The sequence below is a fragment of the Falco rusticolus genome, chromosome 8, assembly GCF_015220075.1.
Source record: "Falco rusticolus isolate bFalRus1 chromosome 8, bFalRus1.pri, whole genome shotgun sequence".
Classification (NCBI taxonomy): domain Eukaryota; kingdom Metazoa; phylum Chordata; class Aves; order Falconiformes; family Falconidae; genus Falco; species Falco rusticolus.
Window position 1 is genome coordinate 31,117,276 of NC_051194.1, and position 15,205 is coordinate 31,132,480.

At 38.5% G+C, this 15,205-nt stretch overlaps 1 protein-coding gene across 2 annotated transcripts in view; it reads left to right on the forward strand.

The window, feature by feature from the left end:
• Positions 1–15,205, forward strand: part of DPP10 (dipeptidyl peptidase like 10) — a 551,325-nt gene that overhangs the window by 316,234 nt on the left and 219,886 nt on the right. For both annotated transcript variants that reach the window (XM_037398165.1, XM_037398164.1), the window contains exon 3: positions 6,234–6,329. In XM_037398165.1, coding sequence (XP_037254062.1) covers positions 6,234–6,329 — 96 coding nt within the window. The remainder of the gene's footprint in view (positions 1–6,233; positions 6,330–15,205) is intronic.

Here is a 15,205-nt window from a genome sequence, read left to right on the forward strand (position 1 = left end):
CTCTGTGGACTAAGGAGTATGTAAAAAAAATAAAATAAAAAAATTAAAAAAATGTCCGTTGCGCCCGTGAATACAAATTGCTACACTGCTCTGCATCTGGGAGTAGAAGGCTTGGAAGCAAGTATCCCTGCTAGTTTTCTTCACAATTAGATAATTGCAATGATAAGGTACATGAAGACACCAAAGAATGAGGTTACTGGTGTTAGAGTAAGGGACTGGAATGTGGAAAAACTTTGGAGTTTCAGAATAGAAACCTGTCTGTCCTTGGGGACAATTTAATTATGAATCTAGTGACTTTTGTGTGGTATTTGGAGAGGACTTCTAGAGAAGCGTTTAAGAGACAGCCAAAGAAGAAAATACCTTGGGAGTAATCGTATATTCATAATTTACTTTATATTGGGAATTAATGGCCAGGGCAGAGACAGAAAGAGCTGTTTATGAGATGCCATCATTTGGTTTGTAAGTTAGTACAAATATAAAACAGGTATCTTTCTTGTTCTGTTTTTATTTTATTTCATGTTTTTGAAGTTTTGTTACATATCTGCACATCCTGAAACGCTCATAGGTAGATTTTCTGGCATTAGTGCCTCACTCCTGCCTTTAAATCAGCATGTTTTTGTGCTTTGCATCATAACAGTATGTTCCACATTGTAGGAGTTATCTGAAGACCTATCTGATCAACTACTGTTGATCTGTATTTCAAAACTGAGAAACACTCAATTGGAAGTACTAACAGCTGAAAGCTTTTGTATGAAAAAGCATTCAAGAACAGTGTAAGATTTGTACAGTCATTGTCACCCTTGTTCAGGTGTTTTGCCACAACACTTAAGGATGTTTTTCATTCTGGGGATGACATTAGCTCTACCTTCATATTAACTTAACAGTTTCTGAAGGTGTGACAGACTCAAATGTTTTATGTGGGACTCCTTAACTGAGATAGTGATGTTAGCATTTAAACAGTGCATGCTGATACAGGGTAATTACTGCTGAGCAAAGTGGCATGTGACTCTAATCATAAACTCAAAGCAAACTCCAAGTTTCCTTTGCCATCTCTTCATGGGGGGGTGGGTGGAGAAGAACAACAGCTTGCAGAAACGTTCCTTTAAGGAACATTTAGGTCAGCCAAACTGACAGAAAATGCTTTTTTTAAAATTGAGTACAGTAAAGCTCTAGGAAGAGAATCCGTTTGGATTACGTCCAATAGATAAATATTCTGTTTAGAACAGGATTGGGACCGACCCCTCCGCACCATCTCTCATGTTACTTTTAAATGAATAGAAAGCAAATTAAAAATAGTTTTTTACTGAAGGGGAGATTCATTACTAGAAGATTCAGGTATAGGCTCCCTGTAACTGCTGTAAATCAGCAAAAAAATTTGGATATCTGACTACCTGCTGGCATATTGTTTTTCCTTTTTCATGCAAATATAATACAAACTGTGCTAATTCCCTGATATAATGATATACCTGTTAGATTGCATACAGTTCACTAGTGGTGTTTTTCCACTTTTCAGATGGCATTTAACATCATGGCTTTATGCTAATTTCTAGTGTTAAAACTTAATTCAGAAGTGACAGTAAGGCATTTGAGTTAAAACTGATAATGATGTAGTGTAGTTTATTATTTGCCAAGTATAAAGGTAAATTTTATAAGGTGTTTAGACTACTTCTAATCTGCAAAAATAATATCCTATAAACTCATCACAATAACAAGGCTATTAATTTCTGCTTTTGCAGTATTCTAGTTTAGTAAGCACAAGCAGGTTTGTCATTTTCAGTAAATACACACCAGTTGTTGAACTGTAGTTTGATGTATACTTAAAAGGTAGCCATTTAGTTTTTAACATTTGATATTGTATCTTCTTTAATCGGTATTAATTTTCTATAGAAAATATGTATTATTTCAGATCGAAATACAGAAATCCATGTGAAATGGTGTGAAGACACTGAAAATACTACTCCTTCAAGTAATAAGTAAATAAAGTTGTAAATGAAAATGAATGATAGTAGGCTGTTTGGTAACATGGTAATAAACATAAATTGGAAAATTGCAGCGCCTTTAAAATAAAACAAGTACTTCACAGAATCATTTATGTTGGAAGGAACCTTAAAGATCATCTAGCTCCAACCCCCCTGCCATGGGTAGGGGCACCTTTCACTAGACCTCATTGCTAAAAGCCTTGAACACTTCCAGGGATGGAGCATCCACAGCCTCTCTGGGCAACCCGTGCCAGTGCCTCACCACCCTCAAAGTAAAGAATTTTTGCCTTATATCTAGTCTAAATCCACCTTCTTTCAGTTTAAAACCATTCGCCCTTGTCCTACCCCTAGAGGCCCTAATAAAAACTCTGTCCCCATCTTTCTAATAAGAGCCCTTTAGGTACCAGAAGGCCACTATAAAATCTACCAAAAGCCTTCTCTTCTCCAGGCTGAACAACCCCAACTCTCTCAGTCTGTCTTCACAGGAGAGGTGCTCCAGCCCTCTGATCATCTTCGTGGACTCATCTGGACTCAATCCAACTGGTCCATGCCCTTCTTATCTCAGGGGTCCCAGACCTCAACACAGTACTCCAGGTGGGGTCTCATGAGAGCGGAGTAGAGGGGGACAATCACCTCACTTGACCTGCTGGCCACGCTTCTTTTGATGCTGCCCGGGATACCGTTCATTTTCTGAGCTGCAAATGCGCATTGCCAGGCTATGTTGAGCTTCTCGTCCCCCCAGGTCCTTCTCATCAGGGCTGCTCTCCTACCCATCCTCTTCCCAGCCTGTGTTTGTGCTTGGGATTGCCCCGACCCAGGTGCAGGACCTTGAACTTGGCCTTGGTGAACTTCATGAGGTCACTTGGGCACACCTCTCAAGCCTGTCAAGGTCCCTCTGGATGGCACCCCTTCCTGCCAAGGCGTCTCCTGCACCACACAGCTTGGTGCCAGCGGCAAACTTGCCGAGGGCGCACTTGATCCCACTGGCCATGCTGCCGATAAAGATGTTAAGCAGCGAAGGTCTCAATGCTGATCCCCGAGGAACACCACTCGTCACGGCTCTCCACTTGGACACTGAGCCGTTGACTGCGGCTCTTTGAGTGCAGTGCAACCATCCAGCCAATTCCTTATCCACCAAGTGGTCCGTCCCTCAAATCCATGCCTCTCCAGTTTAGACACAGGGATGTCGCACAGGACAGTGTCAAATGCTTTGCACAAGTCCAGGACGGTGACGTCAAGTCACTCTTCACTTATATACCAATTCTGTAAGCCCATCATAGAAGGCCACCAAATTTGTCAGGCATGGGTTGCCCTTAGTGAAGCCGTACTGACTGCCACCAATAATCTCCTTACTTTCCATGTGCCTTACCACAGTTGCCGGGAGGATCGGCTCCATGATCCTGCCAGGCACATTGGTGACTGACCAGCCCATAACTGCCTGGGTCTTCCTTTTTTCCCCTTTTCTAAAAACGGGGGTTCTGTTTTGCCTTTTCCAGTCAGTGGGAGCTTCACTGGACTGCCACGACTTCTCAGATACAATGGATAGTGGCTTAGCCACTTCCTCCGCCAGTTCCCTCGGGAACCACAGGTGCATCTCACCAGGTCCCATGGACTTAGGGAACCTTCAGGTTCCTTCGATGGTCTCAGACCTGGTCTTCTCCTCCTACAATACTGATAGTGGAAAGCTAGTATCCAGGATTACAAACAAGGCTCTATTTTGGTAATGACTTCAGCGTTAGAAAAAAAAATTACTTTTCAAACATCTAGTGAAGAGTCTTTAAAATGCCAGTTTCTTTCAGTTTAGCAATATTAACAGCAATTTGAAAAGTTACTTTAAAATCCAATTTGTATCGAGGTTACTTGGCAGGCATGTTAATTAGAAGACAGAGAGAAGAGCTGGTGTACCTTTCTTCTCTAATAGCTTTTCTGTACGCAGTTGATGTATTTTTTTAGAGTTTTTTTTTATTAAAGCAGTTAATAACAAATAAAATCTGTGAAAACTAAACTGTCTTAGGTAAGACAGCTCTTGGCAACATAACAGCTTGTGTGAGCTTGATTGATAGTTCACAAACTGGCAGGATATAAAGGGTCACAATAAATAGAAACAAACTCGAGAAAGGTTGGAAGGGGAATCCTTTTGGGATCACAAAGAGCATCAGGACCAGGGTGTGTTGAATCAAAATAGGTGGTGGAAAACAGATTGTTGAGGGTAGGTAGTCAGCAAGGTTATGGAGAAAGGGGAAAACAGGTATATGAAGAACACAGTATTTGATGCTGTTAAATTAGAAGTAGCTTTTTTAAGATGGGGTATGCATTTGTGGAGCTGACTATAGCATATATAACAACTTGTGCTTACTTTGAAGATAAAAACTCTGTGTGTCAGGAGCAAGAGCTAACAAGGTCCCATGATGAGTAAACAGAGGGATTAGGTATAAATCAGGAAAGATAATGTTACTATGCTCTAAAGCTCTAGTAAGACTGCAAGTGGAATATTGTGTCCCATGCTGGACTTGGAGACTGACCCCCCTCCCCAAACAGACTACTTTGATTCCTGGAAGGTAGGAAGAGGGCAAAAAGCTTATTTAAGGATTATAACATTTGTCTTATGAGAGTGGATTTGAACAACTCTGCATGCTTAGCCTTTTAAGACATGAAGTGCAAGAAGAGTTGATTACAGTGACTAAGTGCTTACTGGTGCCTTGCTAGACCTGGGAGGAAGGTGTGTGCATTATGCAGCAGTGCCATGGAGTGAGCAGCTGTGATGGCCTTGTGTCTATCAGAAACTTATGACGTGCATTAAAAAAGAGTTTCTTTTTGATACAGCAAGGATGCATAGTATAAATACTAGCTGAAGTGGCTGCAGTAGGCAGCGCTGACATTGAAAGGCAAAAAAATCATATAGTTGTTGATTCCAGTAAGCTTTCAGCTGGGCCTCTAATTGAGAAATTTGGCTGAATAAAGACCAATAACGAAACTATGATTGACTTTATTCATTGTGAAGGGGTCATATTTTAATCTGAAATGTATTACGTAATACAACCTTTACAAAGCACGTTTATGTGTTAAAATGTGCTGCTAACATATTGGGTTGACGTAAGGATAACGGGATTGCTCCTTGACTGGTGTGATTCTAGATACTCCTTTTCGAAAAGAGTCTGTCATCATCAACACTGTTTAGTATCAGCAATCTGTGAGGACAAAATCTGACTAACAAAAAGTCTGCTTGTAGAGAAGGTAGATGCCTGACATGTTGGAAGGAAAAGCTCATAGAGCACAGAGATACTGCAGTAATCTATGGCAAACGTATCCAATAATAATAAAGTTATTAAAAGACTTGATTGGACATCTGTCTTGTTGATTGTGTAGGAAGTGCATAGGTGCATATTTTTGCTAGTGCACAGGCAACATAATGCAGTTTTGGCAGCGGCTTTTTAAATAGCCTAAAGCAGTTAGGTGAAGTGCATAGCTGCTCTCAGTGACTATTCATTGGAAATTGTTTTGACAGCAAAACTTTTGCTTTAATAGTCCTTCTGATTTCATGTGTTGGTGTCAAGAGAAGTAGAATTTAGCAGAGCTTCTTTTTCCTTTTCTGAAGCATGGAGATTATTTTTGGAGCTGGCAACTTATTTTTTTGCTTTGAAAGTCAACGTTGGCTAATGTTCAGAAGCACAATATTCCTGGGTTCTGTCACGTTTGTGAAAAAAACCAAGGCTGTTAGCCAAATGTTTCGCTGTGCTTATCGCTATAGAGCAACCACAGACTATAAAATGTGCATATAGAAATATTTTTTTTCTCCACATTTTAGTTTTTGGAGTAGGTGGAATTGGTTCCAAATTTATTTACCAAAGTATTTTACTTAGTTTTTGTCTGTATAGGTGGTCTATGTGGCCTATATCCTTTGGCTTTCAGAAAATTTTTTGTATTGGTTTGTAGACTTTTCTTGTGGTGTAGGGCTGGGGAAGCAGGAGCTCTGCCACTACAGTTCCAGTATAGGAAATAGCCAAGCACTACATCCTTCAGGTGTCCTGTATGTAAGGTACCAATGCTTTGTTTTCCAAAGCTTTACTAAAGAAAAAGGAAACATTTTCTTGTAGCAAAAAAAATAAAAATAAATTAAGAGCAAGGTATTGTTACTGATTTTGACAGGACCTTTGAACTATGTATTCTGGATCTGTAATTCCAATGTTTTGTGAATGACACTGAATAGATGGTATTTAATAACTATCTAAAATGGTCTTGTTACGTTTATTTTAGATGAACTTGCAAATTCATCAGAAACCAGATTGTCCTTGGAAGATCTCTTCAGAAAAGAGTTCGTAGTTCATAATCCAGAAGCCAAATGGATTAATGGTAAGTGTGTAATCTCTCATGTAATTTGAAATTAGGGAATAATTTTGGATATTGAATGATATCATTATGCAGGCACTGAGAAAGAATCAGTTAAGATTTCAAACTCTTGAAATTGGCCAGTGTCCCACTTTTCCTTGTAGTGCTGAATCATGTCTGTTTCATTAATTTTTGAAGTGGCTTTCTAATTTTAAATCTTTATCTAGTAGAAACCCACTGAAATTCTCTGTTTGTGTTACTGTCTCAGTTGGAAGCAGTGACGAAGAATTATTTTTGAGATCTGGATCTTGTTTATAGATTCACAAAAAGATCAATTCAGAAAATAAAATTTTTCTTTTAACATCTGAGCTTGGGCATTTGAGAACTGGTTCTGACTCCCCATCTGGAATGGATTCTTAAATATTTCAATGTACTTGTACAGCTCTTAGTCATTTTCTGATGTCTACAAGTTGTATTTAATGGTCTACTTTATTAAATGATTTATAAATGGTATGCAGATTTTGAAATATTATATATAGTTTTAATGTAAAAAAGAAAACAAATTCTAACTTTCTTTTTCAACTAACTGAACTCCTTTTCTCTTGATCATATGAGCTGTTCACATTCTTTCTGTTTGCAAGAAATGTACAAGTAACGCAGTAGTGACCATCTGTTTTGTGTCGTTATACTTGGATTTTTGTGTTGCTCCAGGTGTTATGATCAAGGGTGTAACAATGGGCTTTGTGCAAACAGAGTATTGTTAAGGAGTGCTTTATGGGAAGTAGGAGTTTGGAAGCCTGGTCATTGTGTATGTAAATTCACAATAACTTTGCATGGGAAATGGTTCAATTATATTAATCAACTTTGGTGTTCAGTAATAACTGAATAATTTGTAGGAAGCTCTATGATTGAATTGAATTGTTGCTTTGTTGTAGACTCTAAAGAACGAAATGGGCATGACAAGGATAAGTGCGTTTCAAAAAGAAGAATAAAAGGGGAGAAAAGTATGATTGGTATTTTTCATCCTCAGACCAGCTCTAGTGTTATTTGTTTAGGAGTTAGTAGTAGTAGTTAGTGTTAGTAGTTTAGGAGTGAGAGGGGAGGCTCAATTTAGTTCCCTGCCACTCCCTTTCCCCCAGCTACTCCAATGACCATACAGTTCCTGAGATGCCCTTTGCTTCTCCTTTGGACTGGTTTCTGTCTGCCGTCAGGGCCAAAAGCTTTGGTGCTGGGTAAAGCCAGAACAGTGCTGTTGCCAAGATGACCAGTTTCTTGTGTTTGGCAGAAAACATCTTTCCAGTTAAGGCTGTTAGGCTAGTTAAAACCTAAAGCAGTTTTTGATGAATTTGTTGTTTTCTGTGAATTCACAAAGCAACTGCCTTTGACCCCACCCTACTTGAAAAATCCTTCTTCTAATTGTCAAACAACGTTATTACAGACCTGGTATTGTCAATTAAAGTGGTTGCTAAAAGCAGGTAAGTACATAATGGAAGAAGATCTTTATGCTAGTTCTATGCATTACTCTTGCTACTCAAAACCTCCATGAATTTACTCATCTAAGAACCAGTCTCATACCAGAGACATGAACCAGAACTCATCTAAGACTACCAGTCATTCATAGTGTGCATAATATTCTGTGCATGAAGGTATCACTCCTTTCAGAATGCAGGATGATAAAAATAAAGGATTATGGATTGAGTTATATTAAATATTGTTGATACTATTGAACATGTTGTTTATTGTATTTTTAAACTGTGTTCTACAGCCTGTGATAAAATAAAAGCTTCTTTTAAGAGTTTTTCACATGTGGTAAAAAGAAATTTAGAATTTGGTACTAAACACTTGCTTGGATAAAGGTTTGTTCTGTGGTGTTCAAAATCCATCTTAAGAAACTCATCCAATGGAAGGTAATTTTACTAGTATTGTGTGAAAAATAGAGGTCGTAAACAATCTAGTCTAAAAGCTGTGAGATTGTACAGTTATGAACATTTCCATCTATTGAATATTAGAAATACTGTTTAGTAAAGAAGAGCCTTGTGTTTTATTATCAGTACAGTTGTATTAATATCTAATCTTTCTGCACTGTTGGTTTTCTCAGCCAATATAAGAATTCCTAAGCTTGCAGTTAGGTGTGTTCCTGTGTTTATTTGCCAAAGAAGCAACGAAGTCCAGTGATACAAAAAAAGAGGAAGAAAGTGTGTTTGTGTGTATGGGAATTTAGGAAGAAGTGGGGATAATTACAGACTTTGAAATTTCCCAGTATGGTCAGTGAAATCAGTATCTTAGATAATAAAATAAGGAGTCTTGCAAAGCAGCATTTCTGGTTCCTGATTCTATCTTTAAAATTTAGGGTAAGATTATTTTTTTTTTCCTGGCATGGTATCATTGCAGTGGTGGCATTATATATGTGGAGAGTGAAATATATAACTTAGTATTCAGCATTCATTACTGTGGAGCTGGAGGGGAGCGTTTGGCACTTTCTTTGGATATTGACAGGGTGTGTGGACTCTGCACAGGAAGATTTTAGCAGAAAATAAGTAGCTACTTACTATTACTTTTTGCTCCTCTTGGGATAGAATAATTTGTAACCATCTGAAATTTTTATCATCTTGACCTCCTCGGAAGAGATGGGAATAGAGATTGAAAAAGTGATTCCTGCTGTAAGCATTTTCTGAAGGGTCTAGAGCATAGTTTGTAGAAAAATGTCTGATTTAAGGATTTTGAGTACTAGGTGAGTCACTGTATTCTTATGTAAGGTCTAGTATTTAACTGCTACTATTTAATGAATTTTTTTATACTGACATTTGAATTTGGCTAGCATTATTTTCCGTGTTATTTCTTCCTTGTTTGCAAGTTCCTCCACTAAAGAAATCATCCCCATGTAGTTATTTCTAGTCCACTCTTTAATAAGGAAAGCTCTTGCGTACAGAAGTTTTTACAATCCATTTCCTTTTCTGCTTGAAACTGAGTCCACAAATTTATATGCTTGACACCAAAGTTAATAATTATGCAAATGTTTAAAGCTGTGGAGAAAATGTTCTTTATCTGAGATAATCAGCTGTTGCCAAAGAAAATAAAAGAAAAAAATGGAGTTAGTTTTAGAAGTGACATAATATATTTACATTGAGTGTAATGTGAAGATGTACCTATGCAGGTATCTTTTGGATTTCTTCCTCCCTTCCTTTTTTTTTCTTCTTTTTTTTGTTTGATTTCAAAGGCAAGTTTTTTTTTTTAAATCTGACTTCAATTTTTGTCATCTTTTGTAAGAATTTGCGAAGGAAAGAGAAAGGAAATATGGATGATGGCTAGTGTCCTTCTTGAAAATAACAACTTAGTAGGTTACTAAGCTTTTTGCATTATAGATCTGATCACTTCAACAACTGTATTTAAAAGGACATGCTGGAGAGTATACACAACCATTGATCAGTTCAGTCTGTGTTATCTGAAAGAGCTTTTGATTTCAGAAAGCCTTCCAGTTGCTTGGCATAGTTTTGAAGATGTTAAATGACAGTACATCTTCCTTTAGCGTTATTGATCTTCAGGCTTTCTAATAGGAAGTGAGAGTTTAAAATGCTGCCAGTGAATAATAAAAGTATTTAAATCTGACAGCATGTTGCTTCAGATTAAGGCTTTACATTAGGTGGCAAAACATCTTGGTTTACTTAAGTCTAATTACATAACTGTAATGTAGTTTAAAATACCCAGAGTAATTAAATTTAAGAAAGCACTGCAGTTAAACTTCTATGCTTTCCCTTGCCAAAAAAACTTGTTAAGAGACTTAATGTATCTCATATTGCTTTGTTCTTGGATTCTAACCATTTTGCAAGAGGGACCACTCTCTGCTTCAGGTGGGGCATAGCATCTCGTTTCATGACCACAGTTTGCTTAGGAGCGCGTCTTCTGGATACAGTACATTTATTGGAAGGTCATGATATGTGATGTATTAGAGCATAGTTCTAAACTAACTGTATCATTGACAACAACTGTATCATTGCTCTATTAGTTATTCATAAACCAGTGTATGAATCGTTGCTTATCTGCCAATATCAGCAGTCTGCAGCTGGATCTTTGAACCACACTGAAGCACTTTTCAGGATATTTTTTTCATTTCTATTAAGTTACTTAGCAATGTGTCTGCTGGTCTGTGAGAAATAATGAGGGCCTGAAAGGTTTGCAGTCTAATCCCTAGATCTTTGGTGATGTACTTTACAGCTCTTATTATTAGGAACTCTGGCTGTTAATGACAATAAAATTCAGAATCTTTGCCTTTAATCCTTCTGCGAATATGGAAGTTGCTTGCATTTTTGCTGTTTAGATAAGCTTTGCCAACCTTTGTGTGTTGACTCCTTGCTTGTATTCCATCAGATGGATATGTAGTCAGCACAACTGATATTTTTCATGTATCTGAAAGAAAAGTGTCAGAGAAGGACCGAAGTCTGGATGATGGCCTGCAGCAGACTGTGCCCTGGAAACCTGTCTTGTCCTGAAGCTCAGCAAATCACCTTAGTACATGTGTTTGTGCCTTACAGAGCCAAGAGGGATGTAGACGTCTGCTTAGGGTAAAACTTCTGTAAGGTGCTTTGGTGAAATTGTGAGATGATAAATATTTCTCTCATTCTGTCTTGCTTGTTTCTGCAGCGGCTGTCTGTTATTGTATTCAGTGACCCTTGCGACGCTATCACAGGAAGGATATAGGGTAATGTGTATGGCTGGGCAGCATCACATCTTCACAGGCAAACACAGTCGGGCTGATGCAAGAGCATTTTGGAGTAGTGAGGGAGAGGACTGTGGAGGAGGCAGATGACAGTGCAGACAGAAGGGCTTTAAGTGGTACTTCAGGGAGGGGAGTGCTCTTTGAAAGGGCAAGATATGATAAAGATTCCCTCCTCCTGTAGGACCTCACACTTTATTCAAACCAGACTCATCTCACAAGCAGCAGCAGTCTCTGTCTTTGGGAGGAGGATGGAAAATAAGGAAGTCACCATCAGTCAGAAGCAATAAGGGAAAGGAGGACTTTGACCTTCGTGTCAAGGGAAAGGACCTGAAGGGGATGAGGTGACAACTTAAGTTTCAAGGCGGGTTTTGTGCCTCATGCAGAAGCTGCATTTTTTCCACATATTAACCTTCTCCCTGCCTTATAGTCCTCATGAGCTCCTGTGCCTTATGAGATAGGAGCTGCTAACCCACACTCTGCCTCCAGCAAGCAGCTGCCAGGACAGGCTGCCATCCCCCCCGAGACTGGTGGCTGCTGCTGGATACAGATGACCACTGCCCTGTCCCATCCTCTACAGAGGAACAGCAGCTCCCTGCTAAAGCAGGGTTCTGCATGTGTGTGGTGGGGAGGCACGCTCAGGGAGGCAGGTGTGCTCCTGTTCTCTGCTGCAAATGATACAGAAAACCCTAGAACAGTTGTAGGTAGGTTTGTCCCTTAGTGTCATCCTGGTGAATACAGTTCTTTCCTTTGACTAATCAAAGTATAAATGCAACATTTTGGTGAGAGATTTCTGGAGAAAACATATTTGTACCTCTTTCTTTTGTCATAAAACTCTGGTTTTGGAGTGAGGTTTATCAGTTTGTCCAGCAGAAAATCCTAGGTTGTGCTGTCAATCTCAGCAGGTATAAGCTATTTGGATTTAATTTCCAAAGCAAATCATTTTTCATCCACATATGTTTTCAAGGCAAAGACCCTTCAACGCTCTTTTTTTTTTTTTTTTTTTCTTTTTCCCCTTTTACAGTTTTAATGTGCTTCTTTGGAGATGATAAAAAAACATTCTGTCCCAAGCCAGAAATATTTTCACTTTGCTTTGAGAACAGCATCAAGGCAATAGACATGTGGTTTTGTTTTAACTCAAGCTCTTTTATTTATTTGTTTTATTTTTGGTTTTATATTGTTTCCAAATTTCCTCTATGACCTGCAGCAGAGGCATGGCTTGCATTTTCTGAGTCATCTTTACTGGTTCTGATGTGGGCCTCTCTATTTAGTTTCACACATCAATTCTATCAGCATGGAGAGAAAAAGAATGTATGATGCCTACTGTTTTGAACACCACTGAAACTAAGAGACTGATTTATGGAGGAAATTCCTCTCCCCCTTCACCCTTTATTTTGCAAAAATATATTATGTTTAGTAGTCTCTTTCTTCTTCTTCTTCCTTTGTTTTTTAAACATTAAAAAGGAAATATTAAACCACTTTTGCTTTATAGTTGAACTTCACTGCAATATTTTGTAGAATTTGTGTTAAAGTTAATGTGGAAAGATATTACCTGGCTGAAGAAGTATTACTGATTGTTACAATGTTTGGTTTCCTTAAAGAGCAAATGAGACAGTAGCTTCCCATAGATTTATTTGTGGTTGTCCCTGGTACCTTTCTCATGCTGTACATTGCCTTTATCACCTGCAGAGTGGAATGTGTAGATAGCGGTCTTTGCTTAAGCTGAGCTGGTGCTTTCCTTGAGACTCTGTTGGCTCTTGTCTATCCTGAAAAATTAAATAAAAAGTGAGTTTGGGAAACCTGGCATGAAGATAGTTGAAATTGCTTTTAAAATTGTGGATGATAAAAATGGTAGTGGTTTGGGAAGCACAACGCACAGATTCCACAGTAGCACTTGTGCCAATTTTGCGCGGGAAACCAGTGCACGAGGCAAATATGAACTTTATTTATCAAAGCTGAGCATGTTGTGATGTTTGCCAATAGATATGGGTCAAGTGCAAGAAATCACTCCATCACTGAGCAATAAAAGATAGATTCTGCTCCAGAAAGTTGTTGCCAAGTTGGAACCAATAAACAGACAAATATCTCTATTAGAATTACATATCTATATGTTTCTATTACTTTTGTAATTTATGATGGATACTAAGAGTGAAGTCCTATTCCCTCCTGCCCCCATGCAAATGAGATGAGAGTCTGAAGTGGCCAGGCTGGAATGCAGCCATTGTGCACAAGCGCATTTTTGGTTTAGCAGGAGCTGTGTTTGGCATTCAGATATTTAGGCTGTGATATGATGTATTAATGCTCTGTCAGGGACTTGGGCAGAAGTGAAGAGAGGTACGTGCAGTGGTGCTCTTGCCAGCTCTGTATATAGCTTTCATTATTTATCTGAACCTGTCTGTGCAGGGCCTGAAGCTGGAAGCCAGGCCAGGGAGTTGTTTTGTTGCCTGTGGTTCAGCGTGAAGGGTTTATTTCTGAAAGGCAGCAGAGGGTGGTTGGACTTTGATTCCCTGTGCAGGCAAAAGCAGCATGTAGAAGAACAGGTGAAAAAAAAATCCTAGATTTTTCAATTCAATTTTTGGATGCTTTTAGCTAAAACTCTTCTTTCTTAAAACTCTAGCAGTTGTATGAATTACACACCCAGTTTTTGCCAAGTTTTAAGACTAATTTTTGGAGAATCCCCAGAAAAGTTGAAAAGAGGCAGAGAATATCTCTAGGCTAGCTGAAGTTTCTCTTAAAAAGTGCTAAAAAGAGGAATTAAAAGTTTTGATTGATACCATTCTACTGATTTATTAAAATAACTTCTTTAATAAAAGAATTTAAACAATGCTGTTGTGAAATGGATTGAATTATTTAATTCTCTCATTAGGGAATCGAATGGAGGAGTTTGGGGCTGTATTTGTGCTGATGCTGAAGACTTATCTACAAGCCAGCTGTAGATGGGCAGTTGGCCATTCAGGCTAAGGTTGTGAGGTGACCACCCTGGTATGAGGGTCAGCATACCTTGTTGTGTCCCGTGATGCAGGAATTGTGGCTTCTTAAACGATGACAATTCTTGGTATAAGAAGAATTTTGATTTTCCTGCTTGGTTTTTTTGGGAGTGATTGGTTGTGGGTTTTTTTATGTTGGTGTTTGATTTTGGGCATTTTGGGGGATTTTTTTGTGTGTGGGTTTTTTTAAAGTTTAGGTGCAGCAGTTATTTGGTTTGTTTTCTCTATGTTTATCTTGTCAGAAAATTATTTTATTCTTAAATATTACACATGAAGAATGCATGTAAAGCAGAAGATAAACAATGTGAGGTGTATAAAGCTACAAAAGTGTTAATGTGAGCAGGAAATAGAAACTGAAACAAATTATTTTATGCACTATTGTAAGTAGGATTGCAAATAAGAAAGCATGAAACAATTTGGGTTGCAGCTGTGCGTGAATGTAACATGCAACCTTAAAAAACAGGGCGGGGAAAACCCTGTATTTTTTTTTCTGCATGGAAGTGGAGATTTCATCTCATTTCTGTATGGATTTATATAGAAAAATGATCGTCTCTTTAATCCATAATCATTATCACAAAGCAAATATTAATTTTCTTCCACGAGGCAGAGATACTTTTCTGCCTTATATTCAGAGACTTGGCTTTGTGAGTGAATCTCGCCTGTTCAGATGTTGTGGCTCTGCAGCTGTGGGGCACCCACCAGGATGGCAGCAGAGCTCTCCCCTGTGGGCAGGCAGCCAGAGGATTACTCTGCCTTTCATCCTTTGATTCTGCACCCTGAGGATGAGCAGTTGTATGCCTATTGTTCAGGAAGGTGTTTTGATATCACGAAAGTTCCTTATTTCACTGCTTGTAACACAATAGAGTTTTTCCCTCAGTTATTTTTTCCTCTAGACTGTATGCAGTCTAGTCTTTAAATAATGTTACTTAGTGGCTCTTTTAACCGATCTTCCCTGCCTGCCCACATTATTAGAATCTGCTACATGCACTGTACTTCCTTCTGCTCTTGTATTAATTGATGTCTCTAAGGTGTCACATGACTTGCTTGCTTAGAGATAGATCTTGAGTAATTTCTGCTCAGATCAACTATGTTAAGCCCTATTGCTGCATCAATACTGGTGCCAGCGTTAATAATTGTTAACAAGCATTAAATAGTGCTATGTATTCAGGGCCATTAACTTGTGTCACTGTTGCGTTTTGTAA